Below are 26,995 nucleotides of genomic sequence, written 5' to 3'. Positions count from 1 at the left end.
CGCCCAAACGTCTTTCCATATTACCTCACCCCGAAGTTATTACGCAGAAGGGATTGTGTGTTGTGTTACCGCAAGTTTAGAGTTCTGATGGATGTGGGGAAAAAACTGTCCTTAAGCCTATTTGTCCGTACTTTGTGGGACCTATAGCGTCTGCCAGAGGGCAGCAGCTGGAACGGATTGTGACCAGGGTGGTATGGGTCCCCGATGATGTTCCTGGCTCTGCTGAGGTAACGAGGGCTGGCAATGTCTTCCAGTGAGGGTAGAGAGCAGCCGACGATCTTTTATCGTACAGGTATTTGGTTGGAAGAATGCAGTTTTGCATTATTATAGCAGAGTTTTAAGAGGATTCAGTGGCTAGAAATGAGAACTAGCTGTCATATCAATTCTCCTTTTTATTTTTTACACACCTAGTGGTTTTAGCTTGTCATAATAGCTGATAGGAACGTGTGATACTATCATCAAAGAGTAGAGGGTTAGGGGATTAATTTGTAAACTCAAACTCATTATAATTCTTTTTTTAATATGCTCAAGGATGTGGAACTTCATTTTCAACCCTAGTGTTGCTGTCACATATCTTCCTAATCGTAATAATACTATAAAAATTCAAATTCTTAAAAAGGGACCCAATGATACATGGCCACAGGACAGCAACATGGCCAATCAGAGACACATTCGTGCCAATTTCATGATATAATGAGTCTGAAATATGCTGGAATCCCGTCCTTTAACTTCATTTGAAGTCTACCTATTGGATTGTACACATTGTACATTGTACAATGGTGATTTTCGAACAGGGCAGTGTGTTTGAATTATTTATTGTCATTTCTTCTTTATCCCACAACCTTGAACGCATATTTTCCCCCAAACCCTTGACAGTTGTTCCCCAGGAAAATGTACATTGGATTGGACGTCGTGCCCCTGTACCTTGGCATGCACGTCAGTATCCTGTGAGATGCATTTGACAGCTCCCCTTCCTGCAGAGGCTCTTCTCCTGAGGGGGGATAGGAAGGGAAAAAATGTCTCATGTCTGCCATTTCCTCCCCTTGTTAGTATCAAAGCCTAATTTGTCACATCACACGGATACAAACACATGCGCACTCCTCTGAATAGCCCACGCAACAATGGTGTTTTGTTTTTTACATGAGGGAAAAAGGATGCTTGGTCTAGTTTGGTGGCTTACATCTGCCCTGTGACAGCTTCCTGTTGGGCACATTGACAGCCTCATTCTGTTCAATTGATTTACATAGAAATGCCAGATAAAACGACCGCACTTAAAGAATTGATTCTTTTCAGTTATTCCCACGCATTTCCTCCTCTTCTCAAACCATACACTTTGACTTTTTTCTCACCTCTGCCTTGTAAATTTTGACAGGTTGTGATAATGATCAAGGTGATTTAAAACACCAACTTCGTGGTTTGAGTTGCAGATTGATTTCTCCCTCATGGCACACTGCATTTGTAGTACACATACAGTAAATGATAAAGATGAATTGTACTTTCCAGTATTAAGTTATTGTTACAAATACACATTTTGTGTCCTTCAATAAGTCATAAAAATAATAGCAAAATGTATTCCCTATGATTTTAATTACATGGAAAGACAAAAGGCAAAGTCCCCACCTCCTACTCCACAGGAATTATTTACATTAAATTTCCTCTTAAGGGCAGCCCGGCGGACCGAGTGGTTAGCGCGTCGGCTTCACAGCTCTGAGGTCCTGGGTTCAAATCCAGGTCGGTCCACCTGTGTGGAGTTTGCATGTTCTCCCCGGGCCGCCGTGGGTTTCCTCTGGGTACTCAGGTTTCCTCCCACATTCTAAAAACATGCATGGTAGGCTCATTGGACACTCTAATTTGCACCTAGGTTTGAGTGTGTGTGTGGTTGTCTGTCTCCTCGTGCCCTGCGATCAGCTGGCCACCGATTCAGAGTGTCCCCTGCCTCTGGCCCGGCCGGAGTCAGCTGGGATAGGCTCCAGCACCCCCCGCAACCCTAATGAGGATAAAGCGGTTCAGAAAATGAGATGAGATGTCACAAACTGGAGAAAGAATTTGAACAGAACTAAAGAGAATAAACAGATCTAATCTGTACAACATGCAAAGAGCGGCAAACAGCAGTAGATAATAACATCATTTGTGAATGAGCACATTATGTTACACAAGTATTAGGACCTTGAGCTCAGATTTCTGTAACATTTTCAAAATGTTGCCCTCTACTGTCTAGCAGGAAGCAGCGTGACTCGTTTTTCACACACTCGTCATCTGCAGGCTACCCCAGGAGGGACAAACAGAAATTGGATTTGGTTGAATCACTCCGGATGGGATGGATGTGACATGTGACTCTGTGTGACTGGAAAGTGGTTATGAGGTGTTGTATGGGACAGTGATACCCAATAATGCCCAAACTCTCTACCTCACTCCTCTTTGACATCTGTCTAAGCACCAAGCACGAGAGCAGTAATGGTTTTGTTATTGGGTTGCGGTTTAGTTACGTCCTCTGAAATGCAGTTACAAACTCCTGCTAGCGTTAAACAATGTCCTTGGCATGTCTCCAGACAGCTGTCTAATGCAGTGCAATGAGCAGATACTCGAAATTCAAAATCCATTGGCAACCTCAGATCATGTTGATCTTAATATAGCTTGCCTCCGCAAATGTCTTTGTTTAGTTTGTCGTTGTGACGCGTGCACACAATGTTGATGCAGTACTACATTATAGTTACTTAAATATCCATTATCTTGCCATCTGTGTTCAAGGAATACAATCTTGGCTGCGTCCTTATTCCATGATGGTTTGCTGTTGTTACCCATAGAGGCCACTAAAGATGGTAGAATTGCATCTTTGTTGCAAGTTGCTCTCTGTTTGGATATGATTTAGTATGTGACAAAGACTTATCATGGGGATCAGTTATTCTGTGCTACGAGTCACAAATGTCTACCTAAACCTGCCAGCAATTCCCAGTAGGCAATAGTAGGCAATACATGGCTTGAGGTTTTTTTTTTTTTATTCTTGTTTTTTTTTCCTATGTGTGACATCATTGTGATCACTCATTGATTTCACCTGTTGCAATCTGCCCTCTTGTGTCTCAGCCAATCCTGCCTCTTGTCACTCGCCTGTTTTCTTATCAAGCCCTGTCATGGGCTATCCTTTTTTAGATTATTTTCTGTGTACGTCCAACATCCAAATAGGCATTATTGTGCCTGGTATTCCTTCGTGTTTCCCACAGTAAGTTTGATTTTTTGTTGTTGTTGTTGCTCTTTTAGTTGTTATTTTTCTGGTTTTCACTGTTTAATCTCTCAAAAGTTTTTGGGCTTTAGAATTAGTTGTGTCTGAGAATTCTCTGTCCACCCCATAAAATAGAAATTCAGATGTTCGATGGCTTTTGAATGAATAATAGTGCTGGAAATGTAGAGGAGATGCATATGCTTCTGACCCTATAAGCACACTCAAAATCTCACTAGCATTTTGGATGAGTGGTATCAACATAGGAAACAAGCTAAAACATTCAGTAGCATTCCACCATTAATGGAATGACAGACATGCACTTGCACATGGTGTGGTTTGAGCACACTTGGCCTTATTTTCTCACATTTTTTCTCACATCTATAATATATTTATTTATATAAATTATATATATGCATGTATGTATGTGTGTTTATTTATATATATATATATATATATATATATATATATATATATATATATATATATATATATATATATATATATATATATATATATATATATATATATATATATATATATATATATATATATATATATATATATATATATTTGTTCCAATTTCTTACGCAGATTAAAAACATCTTTTCTTTCACCCAATTAAGTAATTGACTAACTTTGATTGCACAAATGCCCACTTTTTATATCACCAATCTCACATTTTCCTGCCCTCTCTCCTATATCCAGAGGCAACGGTTCTCAGTTATGACGGCAGCAAGTTTATGAAGGTCCAGCTACCAGTGGTGATGCACACGGAAGCTGAAGATGTTTCCATGCGCTTTCGATCCCAGCGAGCCTATGGCATCCTAATCGCCACCACCTCCCGGGATTCTGCCGACACACTGCGTCTGGAACTGGAGAGCGGCCGCGTCCGGCTGACTGTCAATTTAGGTAGCGACTCAAGCGTGTATCCTCTGCAGAAGCAAAGTCATGTGTCAAATTGAGCTAAATTATGACCGACAAGTCTTTCAAATGTGCCACCACACCACCGCATGCATTAGACTCCACGCACATACCATTATTATTATTATTGTGTTCACATTCTTGAATAGAAGGAGATGGTGTAAAGCTTTCAATGGCAAGCGTCTGCGGCTCTTTGCTTACTGCCACATGAGCTCACAGCTGCTTTAGCCCAGCAAGGAAATGCTCACCCACACATTTAATGTATTCCTCCTCGGCACTAAAGAGATACTGTAGATATGATGGACAGACGGGCGGACAGACACGGAGATATAGATTATTGTATTAGTGGGTATCAAAATGCCACTTTTTTGGCTCCTCTTCAAAATCTGAGCATTTTCTGTATGGGCAAGCAAGTGTTGGTCTCTGGCTGTTTGCGCCCACTTTTCTGCTGCGGTTGACAACACACGACAGGCAGGGCCAAAAATGAAGGCAGGGAGGGGGTTTGAAAAACTGGGTCACCTATCGTGGAGCACAACATGAGCTGAGCTTTTGCAACCAGGGAGGTAAAAAGTAAAAGTAAAATAAAGGCAGCGTGCCCGCGGCTTACTGTAAGTCAGTCATGAAAGTTGACAACTCGTGGTAGAATTTAGACCACATGCGAATACACTGGAAAAGGTAGCTACTTAAAAACTGTGTTTTTTTCTTCTTTTTTATCAATTTTGTGCTTTAGAATGTAGTACCTTTTTTTTAAGTCGTCAATAGCAATAATTGTAATGTTTATTAAACTCAAAGTCGTATAAAATAGCTCTATAATATAGTATGATCAGGTGGTAATCCCAAAACAAGCTATTTTAAGGGGTGATTATGCTTCGTTTAGAAAATCATAAAGCAACCTTGATGGCCCTGTCTGACTCTGACCAAAATCTAATGCTCTCATAAAATTTACATGCAAATAAGCCATATGAAGACAAACAATGATGTAATGGCTACTTGTATTTACCCCGACAAGCTATTAATATAATATATTTGAGATATTCCTATAAACCAGGCTATGATTCTTTATCACAATTACTGTATCACTTGTAATGTTCATGTTGCAGCTCTAGGCAATAAGTGAGAGCATCAGAGAACGGTCAGCGTCCGTGTGTATGTCCCCAGAGAGGTGGACTCTATGTATTGCTGATGTCTGCAGCTGCAATGTTGAAAGATGAATTTATCTCTCATCTATTCTTCCCCATCTAGATTGTATCAGGATAAACTGTACCTCCAGTAAGTTACTGCTCACATTCATTTATTCTATAAGTCTTCTTTTAACATAATTCTCTGAAGCAATTTTCTGTTAGATTCCTGGTTATATAAGTAGCAGGCAGCCTATAACATTTTCTTTTCTTTTTTTTCGGTAGCAATTGAGTTACATCCAAAAAGCTCTCATAGGGTGTATCTGACTTGCATCTTGCACGTGGACATTCCTTAGTGATAATGAAGAAAATAATTAATAATGTTAATCGTATTAGGCGTAAAGAAATCCTTGTCACTTTTGTTTTTTCCCCTCAATTCAGTATCTCTATCTGGTTATAAATTGGCGGGGTCATTGATGGCACAAGTACAGGAAATACAGAGTGTGCATTCATTCTCATTAGCCTGCCTCACGGAGCAGAAAGAAATGTTTGAAAAAGATGGTGGCAAGAATAAATCATTGGCTTCCTCCTTCTGTGTGTGAGGCAACAATGCAGTATTTTAAGGAGCCAAGACTTGACATTTATTATTGAGTAACAGAGATGAATAAATTATTACATCTTTGGAGTCATAATGTATGACCTCTCTTCTTGTTTAATGATTTCACAGATATATACTATGAGTATCATAGATAATGAATGGAATCACATATAGTCAGTGGCGGTCCGTGCATTTCCTAGTGACACCTTCAGAAAAAACTATTTTATGGCTATAAAACCTCTACTGCAACTACAGCTGCGACACATAAAAAAATAATCAATAAATCAATGCACAAAAATGGGGTAAAATCCACTTCCGAGCAGCATTTAATGATTAAATAGAAATACTGGAGCTTTTCAGACATTACAACCGGGCCAGGGGGGTGATTTTCCCGGGAAAAGACAGCGATGGACGTCAATGGCGAATGGCAAAAATTGCACTAAAATGGGGAAAGCTAACAGACAATTTGGAATTATTTAATAAGTATTCATGGACAAAATATAATTAACATCTGTCTGTGATTCAGATATTTCTTAGGCCAGCAGAGAAGGCGTTGAAGGCCCGGACGGCACACCACTGCATATACTTCATACAGCTAGTCCCCACTTATAGATGGGTTTAATATGGTGGAAGTCTTTTGTATATATTCAGAAGGTCAAGATGAGAAGAGTGGCCTTGCACAACAGACTTGTCGATGTCACATTCTGTGACGCAACCCCTAGAAATGCCTCTGTGAGGCATCCACTCTTAACACCTTCCTACACTAAATGCTAAATAGCATTCTCCATGCCTCCTGGATGCAGCCCTTGTTTGTGTATGCAAATGAAAGCTCACAGCTCTAATTCCCCGTTTCAACACTTTAAAAGGTCATTCTTGGTTTATGCGAATACTGTGAAGGCATATCAAGTGTGCACACAAAAACAGTATTTCTTTTGAAATGATGCTTGGATTGGTGGATGGAATGTTACCTGTTTGAAAATAGAACCAAGAATACAATGACAAGAGGAAATTTGTCTGTGTTTTTGGGGTAGTGAGTGTGGAGGTTGTAAAGTATCACTATGTTTCAGGACTTATATGCTATAGCTTTGTAGTACATATGACCGAAAAAGAGAGGGCAAAGTTTATATGCCATAATTGCTATTCCAGACTAAGTTACTTAACTATATAAAAAATAGAGGAATGAGGCAAATGGAATTTGAAGCAGAAACCCAAATTTTGCTTTGGGAATTCATCCGTATTCTCATTATTTTCTCTGCAATTTCTGTCTTCTCCTTCACACTGATGTTAATTAATGTGCTGTGTCAGGCACTGTGGTTCTGGTCAGCTTGGTGCTTGAATAATTTCAGTAGCAACTCGAAGAACACATCACTGTCAATTAGGCTGAAGCTGCTCAGAGTTGTCTCAAGAAAACACTGCCACTTCCGCTTAAACACTCATAACGTGCGCCGAGTGATTAGAATCTAAAACAGACATTTTTAACTATATGGATACAGGACGTTTTCTACTTCCTTATTTAGCCAGCATTGCAGGGCTAGAGGTTTTTATGCATGTAATATTAATTCTATTTACCAAGTAAAGTAACACCTAATATTTTTTTCATTATGAATAAGCTTTCCCATTTTACTCTTATGTGCAACTCAGAAATTTATGGACAGTCCCCAACCCACTTAAAATAGTTGGCATGTCATGTATTTTTGCAAAAAGCATAACAATGCTCAATAAGTATAGTAAATTTAAAAAAATCAACAGATGGTTCAGTTCTTAGTCATTCCTGAAAATATGAAACTATGACGTGGGTGATTATTTTAAGAAGCTGTCAATATTAAAGCCTTATATGCACTAAAGCTAAACAAAAAAATTCTTTTGCGTATTTATTCTAGATGAGTTTTGAAACCCCCCCAAAATATTTTTCCAAAGGCCCTTATGTTGCTCTACTTTGTATTGGCTCACATGCCTGATTAATCTAAACAAACATGAGATTTTATGGACCAATTTCCTATCCAGACGATGGTGTAATAAACCTCACTGGCAGTCACTTCAATGAGCAATTGTTCTTTCGAGTACTGATGCAATTAGGAGAATTTAATGGACTGATTGGCGCTCTTTCACAGACTCCGCGTGGCGGGACATTTTCACGATACTCTTTCACATTTATCCGACAAGTAGGTCACCTAGTGTAGGCCTCTAAGCTTTCCTTGCCACCAGCACAGGCTTTGATGTCTGCTTTTGACAGTAATCCAGCAATTGCTGATTGGTCAACCTCTTTCGTTTCCCCCACCTGAGCGTGTCGTGTCGTCAGTCCGGGGAGCACGGGCGTCTGACTTGTCTTGCTGCCAACGCGAGTTGATTGACTGGATAATCACATGTCCTCTCGCTGCCCTTGTGCCATAGCTCTCCGCTGTTCCCTTGGGCACGGAAGTCGACGAGCCAGGAAAGGGTTTGCTGTGGGTCCATCAAGGCAGATAGATCACCAAAAGTGAAAATTCTTGGTGGCTGCATCCCGCACACACATTGGCCTTTAAAGTCAGTTTCACCACCACACACAAAGTAAGACAGTAGATCTATTGAGGGAATGGGCTGTGATGTAAATGGTCTCTTTGCCCACTTCCCTTTTTCTCTCCTTGGAGAGCAACAAGGGCAGGAAGATGGAAGACAAAGATCAAGTACACTTTGAAGCCCTACTCTATTCCATTATTTCATATCTCTGGCCCGTAATCCCACTCCAGTTTCAATCCTGCCCCGTGTGTAATGCTTACAAAGCAGAACTGGGCCTCGAAGATTGAATGTGTCCCAGAACTTTGGCATTCTGGCATTTGCATATGCATTGCATTGGGGGTTTAAAACTTGCTGAAAAAGAGAGAATAAATAGCCACGAAGGAGTTGAAGAGAATGAACCTGGCACCTATCTAAAATAAGCCTCACAGTGTGTAGAGCCTGGAGATTTAATTCTGTCACAATGGGATATTGTCATCCGCGTGTTTGGTTGTGTGGGCACAGCAAGAGAACACTCGAGCAGCAGCCATACAAATTCAAAATCTTCACAGAGGTTGTGTGTTTTTTTCGCCACAGCAATTCATGGATTTCAGTGTTCAGTGAGTGGTAATTATACATGGAGGCATCCAGCAGGGTTTTTCATTTTGATGCAGTTTGTACTGTTGCTCTAATTTACCACATTTGCAATTAGAATATGCTTGAGGTGTTTGTCAACATGAATATGTGTAATTCCTTACTGACTGAATGCCTTTTAATAGTCGCTCAGTTCTTGTGGTGTTATGATGCCACTTGTCAAGGTTATCCATGGGCATCAATTGGAGGGCTACGGTGCTATTTTGATTAATGCCAGCTAAATTTTCAATGGGCATTACATAGCGTCATGGGTGGTTAGTTTGTATGTTACATGAAAAAAAGGACCAGGTACCGAGTGAAGGTTTTCCAAACCACATCTATTTGTGGGAGTAGACAAGGTAAATTGAAGCACACTCCGTATTGGATTGCCTGTACTTGAAATGACACTCACATTTTCGATTTTTTTCAACTGCTTTAATGGCACGACTGTTATTTCACTAATATCCCTTTATTATGTTTGAAAACCTCAATTTTACCATCCTCAACAAAGGTAATGTGATGCTGTTGAGGCGCAACATCTCTTGACGGTCATGTGCTGCCACCTATTGGATTAATGTAATTACTTTCATACTGTAGTCTTTGCCAAACACCATTGACAAGCTAATTGTCCCTAATTTTGAGTTTACTTTATGATAGTGGTGATTTTATTTTATTAATTTATTTGGAGGTCGGGTCTAACTGTAATGTGCAAGTCAGAATAATCCATTGTTCATTAACAATTTCAACCTTTATGATTTTTGACTTAAGTGGAAAAACCTGTTCTCTTCAACTTTATCTTTTTTGTCTTTCTCTTCTTCCTTTGCCACTTCTTTTGTCTTTCTGTTTTTCTTTTTTTGGAAGTGTTTACACCTTGCACCTGTCTGTTTGTTAACCCGTTTTGGACTGTTCTGCAGGAAAAGGTCCAGAGACTATTTTCGCGGGTCAGAATCTAAACGATAATGAGTGGCACACAGTGCGTGTGTTCAGGAGGGGAAAGAATTTGACGCTGACTGTAGATGATCTGACGCCAGTGGAAGGTACTTCTTCACTATTTCCCTGTGGGGGTGTTTTTATTTTATATATTTTTTCTTTCTTTATTTGTCTGATAGTTAAACATCCAGAATCAGGGAAATTTTAGAGTTAAAGTGAATTTGCATTTGATATATATGTGAATATTTTACCTTTTGATGACACAAGCAAGGTTATTTTTTTTATTTCACTGTGGGATTTGGACTCTACTTGCTATTTATACACAATCTTGAGCATTCTGTTGATTGTCATGTATTTAATGACTTTTAAGGATTTAGTGTTGGCATTGTTCCAAACCACATCTTATCTTTTCCCATCTGTGTGAAGGTCAAATGGCTGGTGACCACACCCAACTGGAGTTCCACAACATTGAGACAGGAATAGTGACGGAGAAGCGTTTCATGTCAATGGTGCCATCAAATTTCATTGGTCACCTCCAAAGCCTCTCCTTCAATGGGATGGCATACATTGACCTGTGTAAAAATGGCGATATCGACTACTGTGAGCTGAACGCCATGATCGGTTTCAAGAACATCATTGCTGATCCTGTCACCTTCAAATCCCGGTCCAGTTATGTGACCCTCACTGCTCTCCAGGCTTACTACTCCATGCACCTTTTCTTCCAGTTCAAGACCACCTCCTCTGATGGCCTCATCCTCTACAACAGTGGGGATGGGAATGACTTCATTGTAGTGGAGCTGGTCAAAGGGTATGTTGACACTGTACACGGATCATGTGTTTGTGTTTGGAGTGGTGTAGAACTGTAGTTCATCATGACTAGAGCTGTCTCTAATACTATTTGGGTCAGCTATTCCAGGCACTGTATGTATGCATAGTACATGAGCCGAGCTATTATTCAGTGCTACGAATATGTATGTTAATACGTGATAAACCATCACAAACCACTTCCATAACCAACACATATAGATGATCATATGTTTTGTAAGTTGACTGCAAATTATGTTTGTCTTTTTTTTAAAGGTATATTGTAACTTTCTGCACATGATTAAATATAGTTAATCGTTTTATGTGATTGCAGATACCTGCACTATGTGTCAGACCTTGGAAATGGAGCTCATTTGATTAAAGGAAACTCCAACAAGCCATTAAATGATAACAATTGGCACAGTGTCATCATCTCCAGGGATGCCAACAATCTCCATACCGTCAAGATTGACACCAAAGTTACTACCCAGACCACCACAGGGGCTAAAAACCTGGATTTGAAAGGTATTCAATCTGTTGTTCATCAAACATATCATATTAAACACCACATATATGATTTTATACCGCTTAAAAGGCCACTATATTCTGCAATTTTGCGTTTATTCCACTAGATGTCAGAATTGTATTTTTTTCCTCATACCTTTCAGGTAACCTTTATATTGGTGGAGTGACCAAGGAGATGTACAAGGAACTGCCTAAACTGGTGCATGCCAAGGAGGGCTTTCAAGGTTGTTTGGCATCAGTAGATCTGAATGGCCGCCTACCTGACTTGATGTCAGATGCATTGGACTGTGTGGGGCAAATCGAAAGGGGATGCGAAGGTGAGGTTAAAGTTATATGATATTGTATTTCTTTTTTTTGTGTTTGTTTGTTGGTCCTCTATAATGCTCAATTGATTTGTCACCTTTCATCCAAGTTAAAACTAAAAGATTTACTAGTGAAACATTACATTAGTGGTATTGGTCCTGGTCATCAGTATTTATTTCCAACTTTTTTTATTATGTTGTTTAGATTTGAGTTTAAAAATTAATCAAGCTGCTTGCACCCGATTCAGTCACATTTCCACGAGTTTTTTTTAAAATTTTCACTCAAATGTCGCCTTAATTCATTTTTATATAATTCATTTTTATTCATAATCTTTAGCGTAATTATTTAATAAATAAGACATATTTTGGCCAAACTAAAATAAAAGAAGAAATCTAATGAAGGAAAATAATCTGATAGTCATTTTAAGAAATATGAGATGTTTAAGAAAAGGTTCCAGGACTGGTTACAAACAATTACAAAGTATATGTAAAACTTAAAGTCCAAACTGTGATTTTTTACCTTCAATGTAACCTGCAACATTTATTTTGGTCAGTGGACAAACCTAGGCGAGACATTTTGGACTAAACATTTTGTAGTTGCTTCGCCGTGACACTCTGATAGCACGCATAGTTTGTGGCTTTGAAAAACATCAATGTTTTCAAGCAATCTCGATGAGCTCAGGTGGGAACATCAGTGGCCCCATTTTCAAGACATGGATAACATCAACATGATCGTGACAATGGCACTTTCGAGGATAATGGGATGTCTTGTGTGTGCTTTAAGGCAAAGAGTCCTCAAAGTGCATTGGACTCCAAGCTGTTTTTTTTTCTTTTTAGTAAATTCATATTTTGTTAACGCACGACCCTTGTGAGGATAAGAGGTTCGGAAAATGAATGAATAAATATTAGTCCTGCTAATATGATAACTACTAGAAATATTTTGACACATGCTATACTAATTGAATGGCCTCACAAATTCCAACAGATTGACTTAATTCTCCGAATTTTAGATTTGTTTGTTTTTTTGACTCCATTTTTTCAAATGCTGGAATTGTAAATCCTTTAGATCCAGTTTTGTGCTTTTGAGAAAAGGTGAATTTTACTTGCTAGAAACAGTCAAAGCCCCATTTTATGCAGCTCTACTACAGTTCTCTGCCAAAACACACTACTATTAAATCTGTAATTCACTACCTTCTAAGCATTTGAGCTGTTGGACTGCTGCCCGCATCCTCATATTTACAAACATGAGGCAATAGGCTAGAGATTGGCCAACAGCAATCAAATGCATTGAAATAGGAAAGAGTTGTACCTAAAATTTTAAACTCAACAGAGTGAACTATTTTACTGTTAGTTTCAAATTTAATAAATTTATAACACCGATTCATTCAGGTTAATTTCTTGGCGCGGAAATTTAGTTGAGGGGTAAAGCCTCCAATCCACTGGTTCCTTTTGGATTTTGGAAAATGCGGAGTTTAGGGGTTATTATTTAGTCCTCATATTGTTGAGTGATAAGTTTTCTAATGTCCCTGTGACACATGAACGAAGGTGTAATTGCTTCTGATTGTTATCAGCTCAAAATTCTCACACATTATTTGTGCTGAGACACCCACACTTACAACTTGTACCATTTGTGCCCCATGATATGAATAAACAGTGTAAGTTTGCTGTTCAAGCGCATCAAGCACTGACACTTTATTGTCGACAGTTATTCATTTCATTCCTTCAATAATGTAATTATTCACTTATGCATATTGGCACTGTTACTGCTATTTCCAATTTCATCTCCATTTAGTTTTACACTGCGCACACTTACTGGATCTGAGCATTTGCCAGAAGCAATCATTGTGAATTATGTATGAAACCTTTTGTAGCATGCATGATGAGCATGAACTTCGCATCCAAAGATGATAATGGATTTACAATTTCAGCAATTGTCACCTAGTTTAATTTTCACAATTCATCCTATCCTCTCAATTGAGTTTACATCTAATCTTTTCATGGTTCCGAATTACAAATGCAATCAAATTTTATACCCTGCATGGTTGTGTCAAGCTTGTGTTATCCCCTATGCCAACCAGATTCAAAATTATTCTCAATTAACCATTGTTTCATTTTTTTTATTACTTTGAAGGTAAAAACCAATCATGATACTACTTGAATGTTTTTAGTTTCAGTTTTACAGCAACATTCACCTTTTGTGGTTCCCTCCTTTAAATAACCACTTTGATCAAATTTCCAGATATTCCTTGTCCATCTTCCATAGTCTTTTGTACTCGTTATCCACCTCTGACGTCATTCTGTTTTACTAACAGCTGCTATAATTTTCCTCTTTCTCTTCAACCATTTTGCTGACAAAAGTTGTTTTGATGAAAGCCGATTTGCAAGGTAGATGCATATAGTTGTATTTATACTATAATGAATTTCACGCGTGCACTGGCAATGCTGCCCCGTCCCCACTTTTCCAAAGACTCCACATCTAAGCAGGATGGCGCCACTTCTTCCGTGCACCTCCCCGTCATGCAAAAAGGGCTTCATTCCCACTGGAACACAAGCATTGTCACCTTTCTATGCATACAACATTTTATTTTATTCATTTTAATATTTTTAAACTCTTTATGCACTCTGTTGTTCTTGTTGCACTGTACAAAAAAACAAGACCACATCTGTAGCAAATGTCATGCTTGCCTAATTTATGTCTTCACGCATAATCCTATAACATAAACACATGAACCAATAAGGCTGTTTTCTAAATTTAGTTGGAAATTCCCGTTACATATTCTAAAGTCTTGAACGCATGTGATCAAATATTTTTTTTATCTGCTGTACCAGAATATGATATTTACATCACAACAGATTTTTTTTCCCATATTTATTTTCTTTATGCATTTTAAAAAAAATTCAAGGCTATACAAAGTAGTATTTGCATGCCTTAAAATATGATCGACTTGAAACCCTCATAAAACAAGAGCTTTTATGTTCACTTAAGTTTAACGTTCTCACATTTCTTTTTATTTATTTTATTTTATCACTTGCATTTCATGATGCAACATTATTGTACCATTGGGCCAAAATGTACATAGGAGCCTACCAAAATGAGTATTTTTTCCCCCCAAAGCAATTTATCCACCCTTTCCACTACATGATACTCTTGGTACCTGCCTAGTATGACTATGCTGGTGATCGACTGGCAACCAGATCAGTGTGTACCGACCTATTCCTCATAGTTGGTTAACAATCATGTCCTTTTTTACCAGCTTTACGTAAATTTAGAAATTCAGCACACGGTTATACACGACAATCCATGGACTTGATGTCATCATGAAAAGAAGGGAATTGCCGCAACATCATGGAAGGCCTAGTATTTTGTTACCGTATCACCTGAAAACCACTATCATACTGATATGCACTTGACTTTGAGCGGATGGATTGTTAAACAGTTTTATTCTACCTTCCAAGGTATAAATACTATAGGTCAGTAGTAAATAAATATTATTATATAAGGTCTCTGGGCTCCAATGCAGTGGACATGTTTGGAATATACACAAAATGTCCTTGTTTGCATGTGTCTCTTTGCAGGAGGATAGTTATTTTAGTGACTTTCACTGCGGATTAAAGTTAAAAAGTTTGGCAATGTTAGTTGGCTCACTTTGTTGCACCCTTTTTCATACTCAGGCCCCAGCACCACTTGCCAGGAAGATTCATGTGCCAACCAGGGTGTGTGCCTTCAGCAGTGGGAGGGCTTTAGCTGTGACTGCAGCATGACAACCTTCGGTGGACCACTGTGTAATGACGGTAGGAATTCATAAATCCTTAAATGCTGTGCCTGGATTTTTTTTTTCTCCCTGCAGACATACAAGTTATTAAAAATGATATTTCAGTTCCAGAGCTACAATACTAGTTATGTTTCCCATTTGCAATAGTTAAGTACCTACTGGCTTTTGATGGAAATCAGCATTAACGTTGAAACTAAGGTGTTCTTTTTTTGTGGGTGTTTTTGTTGTTGTTGTTACCTATGGATATATACATCCTCAAAGCTCCTTTGCGTCAAAGGGAGCAAGCAGACTGACTCACAGGAAATGCAAGAATATATTAAAGTAGGTCTAAAAGACCCTTCCTGCTGAGCCGTGTTACTGTAGTCAGTCAGACACATTGTTCCTGCAGATGTAATGAAACAATAGCCCAGCTCAATACCATGGCCCAGGGGATGCCATATCCAGTACAATGAAACACTTTCCTATAACTGTGTCGGACTTTTAGTCGGTGGAATAAAGATGCAAGTCAGCTTCTTTCTGCCCAAGACTCTCAGAAAATCTGTGTGAAAAATGAAGCTCAGGTTTTATCTCTGTTGATATATTGTCGTGGGGATGGGATGGAGGTAAGAAAAGAAAAAAATACAAAGCACTGTGGGGAAAATTGAGGCGTTTTTGTACTTTTGTTTGAGGGCGCTGGCAATTTAGAACACAACAATGGGTATAGTCAAAGGAAGTGACATGCAGAGTTTATTGAATTATCCAAAATGTAGCTTTAATATGTTGCCTCCTGCCTCCTTTTTATATCATGAGCATGCTTCATACCTAGTCTTGTACCTACAAAACATAATAAGCATTCTCAAGCTGTGCAATTAATTACGCTATCGGCGTAGCTCCAACATGGCAGCATGTATTTACAACACCCAATTAACATTTACAGCCACTGTGATGTGAATTCTAGTATACCCTCTGCTATTGTGGATATTTGTTGCAGGTAGTTCATGTATCGGCATTTGGGAAAAATGGTGAGAATAATAAAATGTAATTGGTCTGCGGGATCGGTAAACCTTGGGTTTATTGCATAGAAACTCAAAAATCATCACCTGCAGTATCTTGAAGCGCAATACTTGGTTTTGTTTCTACGGTTTGAAATGACATGTTTTACATGTGTTGACTTTAACTACTTGGATAATAAGTACGTTCATTGAGAGTCGGTACTTTGAAATGTGTATATAGAAAGTGAAATCTTGATATACTCTATCCATTTCTAATGTACAATCCTATGCTTAGTGTTTTGATATTGTAGTGCTTTGCAAAAAGTTGGATGCTAAGTTGTTATAGTTGTGCTAAACTGGTCGAGTGGGTCTTTTTGATGTCCTCCACTTTAAAACCATAGTTTAACCAAAGCCAGTGTCTGTACGTGTAAGTGCTTGCATGCAATATTGGTATGTCTGAGAGCTGGATCATATTCTGTCTAGACCCCCTGAGGGAGTTTGCCTGCAGTGGCCAAGCATCCGAAGGTAATATTTAAAGACAAACAGAATTGTGTTTGCTATTGAGCTAAAGTGGGTCAAGAAAAGGGTACTGAGTTGAGTCAGCCTGAGCTTCACGCAACTTTTGCCTTGCTTGGTTGCTCATGCACCCTTTCCTGCATCCCAAGCTATTAGTGCCATGTCAATATTGTATCAACAATGGAGGTAGTGTCGCATATCTCCATTGTATCTGGCCAAGGGGCAAAGACGAGACTTACTGCCTTGATTGCTGATGTGTCTGACCCAGTCAATCACAACTATCTCAATATCGTTAGAATAGGCTGTCTGGGGCCTGGGATGGTTTCTAGTGTCTGACAATGTCTACTGTCAGATTCATGTAAAGTCAAAAGACCTCGGGGCGTGTTGTACGTGATTTTAAATGCATATTTAAAGACTGCTTTTCACTAATGACCAAGTGTAATTAGTAAAACATTAATATTCAATGAAAAAGCTTGCCCCTTCAGTGTTTTTAAAAAAAACTTTACTTGAAAATAAACTTAGTAACTTAATAAACTAAGTAACTTCTGACAAGACCTCATGGAATAATTGAAACCATAATGTGACTTTATCATAAGCATGTAGTCACGATTAAAACGTTAATTACAGATATGCATATAGACTTTAAATTTCAATGGTCAGATGAAATGATGGCATCTAAGTTGATTATAACCTGATCAATTGATTTACCCATAATTCATGTTATAAAGACTTCAGAGTACCCATCAAATAATCCCTTAAGGACTGTTGAATACTAAAAGTTTACAAAGTCAATATGTATGCTGGTGTTAAGAGTAGAGTAGAGCACTTGGATTTCATTGATGAAATAAGAATAAGCAAGTGCTCACCTTAGGATGCAGGCAGTAAAGCGGTCAATACAATACAGTGGACAAATTAACCACTTAGCTCCTTTCAAGGGGATAACCAGGGCAGATCTGTGGCCACAGGGGTTTTGAAGCACTTGAGTCGTCTGTCATAACAAAGGAATATATTTTTCTCCTGCATGTGACCCTATTTTTTTTCATATGAAAGGTTATATTGAAAATATTTGGGCCATAGTGTGCATTAAATGCTTGCCCTGTTTTCAACAAACCTTGCAAAAATAATAATAGGGGCCGCTAAGTACTTCTGGTTATTCACTTTAGCAGGCCGAACCTCAATTACACAGCACCGTGCTTCCATGAAAAATAACGCTGCCAACAAACATTCTATATTAGATTTTAACTATTGCTTAGGGGATAATAATTTTATATCAGTATAATGAATGTTGTGGAGTTAGTCTGATTAATATTTAGTAGGAGGGTTACTGGAACAACATAATTGCATGTGTGGGGCATTTTATTGGTTTCATTAACTATACCACCCCCTCATCTCATCTTATCTCTAAATAAATTGACAGTGTATAACACCACTATTTTTCCATTATTCCCTAACGGTGACAACCATCATGCATTTTAACTGGGTAATTTCTGTATCTGACCACTGAGTCAGATAGTTGGCATAGAAAACTGGGATGGAGCATTTCCTACCTTGTAAATCGGATGACTGCGGTTCCCAGTTCTCAGAATCGATATAATCAGTAACCTGTTTTAGCAGACCTAGCAGATGCTCAAATATGGCACGTTTGAATAATGGCAATGCATAGTAAATTGTATATAATGAACCAGGTCTTCTGTGTGATGGTGCAGTTGTTTTCCCACTATTGTTTGCATGGCTTATATGGAATAATGGCTCAGTTGTGTTGCAGAACTCAGCGTTGTGCACTAGTGACTTATTTCATCATTAAATATGCATTTGTTTCTCTCCAACCCTGGACTAATTAACATGTTGACAGAGAATGTGTTTAACTACCCTGCTGGGTTTACACTGAATGTTTCAAACTTCTGTCAATTAAACATCTCACTAAACATGAATATTGCACTTGGCGTCACTGCAGCAAAAAACTGCACCAGTGTGGCTTTGTCTAACAGCACATGGATACTGTATTTAGTAACAACAATCTGCAAACAAAGCAACATTTGTGGTTGTGTAATCCTAACCCACTCCATGACGTACCCCATTTTCTGGAATATTTAAAATGGAATAGAGTCCAGCTAATGAAGACAAAGCAGTTTGCAAAATAGGTGGAAAATTGTGTATGCACAGGCCTGAATACAACTTCAATTCAGTGAAACACTATTTAGCCAACAGAAAAAAAAGATTGTCCCTCATTGCCTGTGAATCTTTTATGCCAAGCACGCAGGGATTAGAATATACAAAGCCATCCTTCATATTCTTCGTTATAGAGAAGTCATCTTAACCTTCGACAGTCCCCTTGACCTCAACCAGCCTCTTTTCATTCAAGGTGGATAGACTTTGTGTGTGTGGTACTCTCCTTATCTGAACCAAACAGTGTTTACATGCGATCACTCGCTAGCTCAACAAAATTCATTTCCACCTATACGGCTTGTCTCGATGTAGTGATTTCAATAAAAGCACACTTTAATAGGGTTTTAGGTTACTTACATGCCAAACTTTAGGTGCATGGGCTGCCACCCTCAAGCAACCGAGCAGAACATATATCACGGCATGGTTGCTTCTCTGTGGAATTGGAAAGGGGCTGGAGGGGCTCGGCGAACCTTGTAAAGATAGCAGTGTGCCATATTAGTGTGCCACAAAATATTATCAGGTGAGATTTAGGAAAATATCCAATTCTAGTTACTTAGTTTAATTAAAATTTAAAAATGAACTTAATTTTGGGACTATAAGACTCGCATGACTGTAAACCGCACCCACCAACTTTTACAAGTAAACAGAATTTGTTTATAAACCACATTGGATAATAAGCCACAGCTGCTTCCATTGTAAAATGAAATATTTACCCCAAAAGGCATGCAATTCATCAGCTTGTAAAAATCCATGTACCCTGTATACTGGAATCCACACTGGACTATAAACCACAATGTTTAAACCTGGGGGTAAAAATTGTGGCTTATAGAGCGGAAAATACAGTAATTGGAATGACCGTTCATTGGTACGACTGTTATTCATCGTAGGAAGAATGTAGATTAGTAGACAGAATAATTAACTTATTTTCCAATGCATAGCAGAAGGAAAATAAAAAAAAACCTTTGTATATCCACCTCTCATGCCGTTCTAGTTTGGTGGTTTGCTGTGATATTTTTTTTTACCTTCTTGATCTTCATATGTACACTTGATTCTTCATAAAGGAAAAAAATGTCTTCATTTGTGGCTCCATAGGTGTCCGACGTGACCACTACACAGTATGCCACAATCACTTATTATAATTATTTATTTTATAAGACCACTTATTCCACGATTGCTTCATGGTATTATTTTTTTCTCCACTTTGCTACAGTATATCTATCTCTAAAGACCACTTTACCTTTTGTCCTTATGATAAAATATGTTTCCCACAGCTTACAACCATTTTTTTCCAAGATAAAGGCAAATCAGATGTCAATATTAAATACCATCATAATATATTTAACTGCGGTGACGTTCATCTTCTGCATTATAATTTTCATTTGCATTGTTCAACTGAGTCACAGATGGTCTCATTGAATATTCACCTGACTATGGTGGAGGCAGCTTGGGATCGATTCCCACTCCTTGGCATTGTGATTGTGAGGGCGAAGTGAGTGTCTCTTTGTGTGCCCTACAACTGACTGGGATATGCTCCAGCGCCCCACCAGGCCGCCACCCTGGCAAGGATAAGAGGTGATGAAAATGGATGGAAGGGTAGATTAAACTGAGCAGTATGTCAAGAATATAAAGTACACGAACAAGTTGATCCATGAATATGAAAGGTGCTCCAGATATGAATGTCTTTAGAATTGAAGGTGAAGAGCATGAGACACTGAAGTAGAAAGCTGTGAATACAATACATGTCGCAATAAGTCGCTTTTCTATATACTACTTTCTGGAAAAATATCTGTTCAGGAGGAATATATTGTATTTGTATTGCAAATAATATTAATTTTACAGCCAATCGCTGGGCATATACAGGCAAAAACATCCATTCATGCACAGACTCACACCAAGGAACAATTTTAAGTGGTCAATGTTGTTTGGATGTGGGAGGAAAACAAATTATCCAGAGAAAACCCACGGACACAGCAGGAACATGCAAACTCGACGCAGGCCGTCTTAGTCTCAGAATTGTAAGGCACACATGCTAATCACTACACTAACCTCAAGAGGCATTGGCTGAGTATATTTCTTTTGTGTTGTGAAAAATAACAGTCTGTGGATTGTGCTAAAGTTAATACAGCTCTTTGGCAGATAAACAGTAAACTCTGAAAGTAGGAGGCAGTCTGTCCTTGACCTATTTAAGATGGTGTACTCTGAGAAGAAAAGTGATGGAGTTGGCTTTCAGCAGAGATAGACAGACCATGGGTCTCGTCAGCCCACTGCATCTTGGGAACTGTCAGTCGAGATAGAGAGGAAGCCTCCAGAAAGCTGACGACCTTCGACCCCTATCTCTCTCACTGACGATCAGGATTTAGTTTATGCATTTGTGTCTTCTCTGCATATGCAGTCACACTCACCACCATGACGGGAGTAAAAGGAATGTATCGATAGAGAAATCCAACAACCATATGAGTATGAAAAGACTATTTATATTGAGATACGTTCAGTACCTCAGGGAATTGCGATTTGCTTTTGTAACAGTTATTCCTTTTTAGATACCTGTTTTTTTCAGTTTGCGTCGTCATTTATGCAAGGCTTAGTGCATGCATAATGAACACTGTCTTCAATTGCACCGCTTTGCCTTACAAATGCTTTGACATTTGCTGATAATGCACCACGATGCTGAAAAATTTGAATATCACACATTCCATTAGATTGTTGATGAGTGAACTTGTCTCCTTTTGACCAACGGTCCCTTGTCTATGCTGATAAGTAGATGTGAGGACAGCCACAGTGCTTGTGGATTGAAAGTGAACAAGACAATTGTGACCTATGACAACACTCATTCTGAGATACAATGCTCAGCCAACAAAATGTGTATTGTTACTCCCATTTGTGGGGAAAATAAAATATATACATATGTCAGGCGGCCCAGTGATGGGAGTGGTTAGCGCGTCGGCCTTACGGCTCTGGGGTCCTGGGTTCAAGTCCAGGTCGGCTCCACCAAAACTCTAAATTGCCCCTAGGTATGGGTGTGTGTGCATGTGAGGGTGCCACTTTAGTATCTTTTGCTTCCCGTATGTTGTCCCGTAGTCCAGGTTTTCTGTGGACTTTGTTGTTGATAAATTATCATTTAATGTTAATTGCCTTGTGTGTCTGTCTCCTCATTGGCCGGGTTTTTCTGCTGTGGTAGTTGCGACTCCCTGGTACCTCTTACCACCAGGGGGAGTCGTAACAAAGTGCCCTGCGATTAACTGGCCACCGATTCAGGGTGTCCCCCGCCTCTGGCCCGGAGACAGCTGGGATTGGCTCCAGCACCCCCGCGACCCTAATGGAGATAAAGCGGTTCAGAAAATGAGATATATGTCAAATTGGGTCAAAACATGCTTCCCCAGCCCTGTTACCTTTACTCACGCTTGTCCAGATATTTCTATTGGCACATATGTTTCTTGCATCGCCTGAATGAGTCACTGCATCACAACAGCAGGTACACCGAGCAAATGCACGGCTTGGTGTTCATGCTTGAGTTATCCTAAGCACGAAGTGACATCCTATAAATTGGGCTTCACCTGCATGAAACGATTTATGCTTCATTACATCCCTTTTCACCCCCGGTTGCTATTGAGAAGGCTGGTTATTTTTCAGAATTAGCGGGGTTCTTTGTGTCTTCTGGTAACTTTCGATATGTTCAATTTGGCAAATTATAGATTTCTCGCAGTGGGGTTCAGACACTGTTTCAGAATCTATTCTGTGGCCATCTATTCTTTCGAAAGCTTTGCATCCCTGTGGTGCATGGTATTGTACTGCATATGTAGAGAATAGAGTCAACGTTTCTTAGTTTTACTGTTTTGTTTGCTCGCAAAGGGACTATTATACATAGTTTCAAACGTGCTTCTTCCACCTCATTATGTTATGCCAATGTTGCAACCCTGTAAATTCAGTTTGGAAATTAAGTGAATTATTCTCCTAAGAGAACTCTTCTCAAGGTGTCAGATGTAATGTGAACGGCCTGTTTGTGATGCTGACTACTCTACTTTGTGATAAGAATTTTACCCAGGGCTCAGCAGAGCATTTTGGTAGAATTTAGACCTGGTGTTGTAGTCTTAAAATCTTCTTTTCTCTCATGAACCAATTCTAACACAAGCATGATGCACTTTTGACATTCACCACTTGGGGGCAGAAATAAACAAAGTAACGATGAACTTGATTATTAGAGCGTCACTATCGCGATGATGTCATTAAATTCTAATGTCGCACAACACCGCATGTCCATTAAACGTGTTGTATAAACTACAAGTTGTGCTCCAATGGGTTCAGAGCTATTCTTATGTTTTATGTATTTATTTTAATGATAGGATCATTTGTACATGACAAGCAGCCATTATACATATTACTGATCATATTTATGTAAAGTACATTGTACATATATTGACAAAATGATGTACATGCTCCTACTTCCATGTGTGAATGACCGCTAAACCATTGTACCACCTTATTGAGTTTGTTATTGTTAGGATAATGACAGAAAGTACACTATTTTCCACCGAAAGAGCCACCCACGCTCCCTTTTGCTACAAGGAAAACTTGCAATGTGGCTGAGATGATGTGTTTTTACTTTACTTATTATTTCTCAGTGGGGAGCATGCTGGTGAGTGGCAGGCACAGTGGCAAGTGTGAGCCGTGTCCGCTTCCATTCTGAACTTTTAACACTTAAGCATCCTTCCCATCTGAACCAGATAGGTTTTGTCAGCAGGGCTTTAATGTGCACATGCTCTCTCCATTCCTGCAGCACACACAGAGCACCGTGGCTGCCATCTGCAGACCCTCTCTGGTGACTAATGCTCCTTTATTAACAAGCAGAGCAGACCTCAGCACAGTACCAAGTGTACTATGTCAAATTGCCTATTGCTGTGTATATGAGTTGCCTTTGTGTGCCCAAGCACAATAACTCTATTATAACTCTATTATTGCCTGCTGTACACATCTAAGCATGGTAAGCAGTCATTTTTTTATTAACATTATTTTAGATTTTGTTATTTAGGACAATATTAAGAGTTTCTCTCAAAATCCACTGGGTTGAAGAATAGGCTGTCAAAATAAGAAAAGCTGAATTTCAGAGGTAAGGAATTAAAAACAAACAAAAACTTACTTTTTTTCATGTTGAATGATTTAGAAAGTGGGGGAGTGATTGTAGAGGAAAAAAAACTGAGCAGTGGACCTAGCTCTATTTCCTGCAATGGTCGTAGGATCCAGTGATTCGCTATGTGCAGGCTTCCCATTTGCATAGCCACTCTCGCCTCTTGCTTCCTGGCTGGCTCTTAAGCCCTCCACCCCCCTCCCTTCAGTTCTTCTCCTTCCCTTTCTCTCTCCCCGAGTCCTCCTGCGCACATCTTCTTGAACAACGCTGCTGATGCTGCCTGTGAGTGAGCGTGTGTTTCCTGCCCAGGGCTTTTTTTCCCCAGGTGTTACAGTTTCATTGAGAGCTCACGTCTTTGGGAGGAGAGCAACTGTGCTACCTGGCAAACATACAGGTGCACTCAGAGCCGCATAGCAGCTGTTTATCACATGCAAAAGAGACTGGGATTTTACTACGGTTATATTTCTGTGGAAAACCTTTTGAGAGAGCGGACGGACAAAGAATGAAGGAACTATGGGTTTGGCTTTTCTAAAGTCTTCCACTTTGCATGTTGCTCTCCCAAACTGGCTTTTTATCCCAATTGCATATTTTTGGATTACCAAGAGTTGGTAGTAAGATGTTACTCATTTAATGAGGAAAAGCTGAAAAGAGGGGGATGCAAGTGGGGTCTTTCCGTGGCTTTTTGAGGCTGCTCGTGCTTTTTCTTCAAATCATGTTTTATGACACTTCATACCTCTGCGTGTTGCTACGGATTTCCAAACCTGACGCAGACCAGCAAGGGGCATAAAAAAGACTTGTTTTTGTTCTTTTTTTTCTTTTTTCTTTTTTAAGAGTGCACACTTCATTCGCTGTGGATCTCTATTTGCTGAGAATTTGGGAGGTGAGAACTATGTACTTAAAAGCTCATTGAAGTTCCATTTGTAATCTGAAGCCTCATCAAGCCACTCAGGGATGATGCTGGCAGGCTGGAGGACTCCCCTGGCATTGGAAGGGCCCCTTTACCACAATTGGGTTTCCCTTACTCATCTGGCCTTGTGGCTCACTGCTTTGACTTTGGGTTCTGTAGCAGGATCCGAACCAGGTGCAGTGGAGAATCTGCACCATTTTCCACCCTCCCAAGGGAACAAACATCCACACATTGTGCCTATTGGTGTCCACAAATCCCCTGCGTCCCTAAGAGTTGGGCACAGTGAGTATCGGGCCCTTTTTCTCTCTTTTTTTGAGTTGTATTGCTCTTTGAAAACAGCCAATTGTTTATAAAATGCATCTATTTCTACATTACGTTCATTTCTTAAAAAAAGTACATGACTTCTGTATATCTCCAAGTCGAGGTCTATGCCTTTTTTTTCTTCCTCAGCAAAATGCCCTCTGTGTCTCTATGACTGAGATTAGCCATATCCTTTCTCCAAATGCTTCGCTCTGTCCAGATTAGACAGGATTAGAACAATGTGGCGCTCCATGTTGCCCAAGGGGGCTTGGGATAGACAAACATGTTGCCTCCAGCTCTGCAAGGTGTTAAGCCACTTCTATAGGCCCATTTTGAGCATGGAAAAGGCATTTTATATTGTCTTCGGGCTACAGTCACTTCCTAAAACTAGATACCAAATACACCAAGAATGTATACCACATGAACAGCTATTGTGAAGATGATGTAATGCATATGTATCCAGTTCTTATGTTTGTGCTGGTGTAAATGTGAGGTACGACGTCATTATAGTGATTGTTTGAGCCCAATCAATTTGAAATTTATCGAAATGCAAAGCATTGATTGACATCCCTATTTTTCAGATATACCATTTTGTTAATGAGAAACATTTTCAGCCACCTGACGGTGTAGTGGCACACACGCCTGACTTCAGTGTGAGCAGGCACGGGCTCGATTCTTGCAGGTGTCGGTATGATTGTGAGTGTGAATGGTCATCTGTCTCTCTGTGTGCCCTACAGCTGACTGGCGACCAGTCTAAGGTGTAGTCTATCCAAAAACCTCACAAGTGTTTGGTGAAAGGTTACTGATTGTATTTGTGTGTACATAGTATTGATTTGAACGCCATTGAATCGGGTTGAATCAAGGGTGACTTTGTATTATCGACACATATCAAATTACTGTCCAAATGAATCAATTGTAATGGTAGTGGAATTCCAGGAAATTGATGATTTGCACACCTATATGCTCCAGTGGAGTGGTCGTCAATCTTTTTGCACCTCTGAAAATGTTCCAATTTCACTCTTAATATCGTACACAACAAGCATAGTGAATAGAATTCCCCTGAACACAGAGAGCATGGGAAGCGTGAGCCATGTGTCCATTTGGCAAAACAATTTTAAAAGCATCATATGCTTATTAGAAATATAATTGAAGATATTCTGCTGTTATTGCTTTTACGCTTCTCATCATCAAGAAGATATGAGTGTTGCACCCCATTAGAAAGAGAATTTAAAAAATGTATTTACAAACCTAAAAAAATACTAAATAAAAACTTAGTGTTTGTAAAGCAGGCATCAACATTCACTGCCCACCATGTACTACAATACTACCATCACCTAGTTAATGGCAGGATTAGTGTTCCTTGAACAAAGAGTAGTATTGTGTCTGTACCTCTTTTTATATCTTTTAAAATTTTCTCTCTGTGGCCTGGAACTGACAAATCCACAGCCTAGTACAAAACCACGGTCCATCTTGGGTATTGCTGCTCTAATGCACGTGGGTTTCATGATAAGGAAATAATCTGTGAATGATAAGAGCATCAGAAGCAATGGTCTTTAGATGGTACATTATCATACATTGGACTTGTTAAAAGCAAAAGTTCAGTACTGTATGTAAAGACTGTAGAAATAATGTTTACATATGCTTTGTTTATATTTGAGCAATATAGGCGTGTTGATGATTGACCAGGGTGGAAAAGACAACAATCAGATATCTCTTAAGA

At 39.3% G+C, this 26,995-nt stretch overlaps 1 protein-coding gene across 31 annotated transcripts in view; it reads left to right on the top strand.

Moving 5' to 3' along the window:
- Positions 1 to 26,995, top strand: part of LOC144085185 (neurexin-1a-like) — a 171,342-nt gene that overhangs the window by 71,578 nt on the left and 72,769 nt on the right. For 17 of the 31 annotated variants that reach the window (XM_077614269.1, XM_077614265.1, XM_077614268.1 and 14 more), the window contains 7 exons: positions 3,923 to 4,126; positions 5,381 to 5,407; positions 9,874 to 9,996; positions 10,316 to 10,697; positions 11,028 to 11,218; positions 11,362 to 11,535; positions 15,193 to 15,312. In XM_077614269.1, the coding sequence (XP_077470395.1) occupies positions 3,923 to 4,126; positions 5,381 to 5,407; positions 9,874 to 9,996; positions 10,316 to 10,697; positions 11,028 to 11,218; positions 11,362 to 11,535; positions 15,193 to 15,312 (1,221 nt within the window). Of the gene's footprint in view, positions 1 to 3,069; positions 3,218 to 3,922; positions 4,163 to 5,380; positions 5,408 to 9,873; positions 9,997 to 10,315; positions 10,698 to 11,027; positions 11,219 to 11,361; positions 11,536 to 15,192; positions 15,313 to 24,311; positions 25,258 to 26,995 lie in introns of those variants that run through there. The other 14 variants (XM_077614274.1, XM_077614272.1, XM_077614281.1 and 11 more) reach the window with 6 other exon arrangements.

The sequence above is a fragment of the Stigmatopora argus genome, chromosome 11, assembly GCF_051989625.1.
Source record: "Stigmatopora argus isolate UIUO_Sarg chromosome 11, RoL_Sarg_1.0, whole genome shotgun sequence".
In the NCBI taxonomy this organism is placed as follows: domain Eukaryota; kingdom Metazoa; phylum Chordata; class Actinopteri; order Syngnathiformes; family Syngnathidae; genus Stigmatopora; species Stigmatopora argus.
The sequence above is the reverse complement of the archived record's forward strand: the minus strand, read 5'-3'. Positions and strand labels throughout refer to the sequence as shown.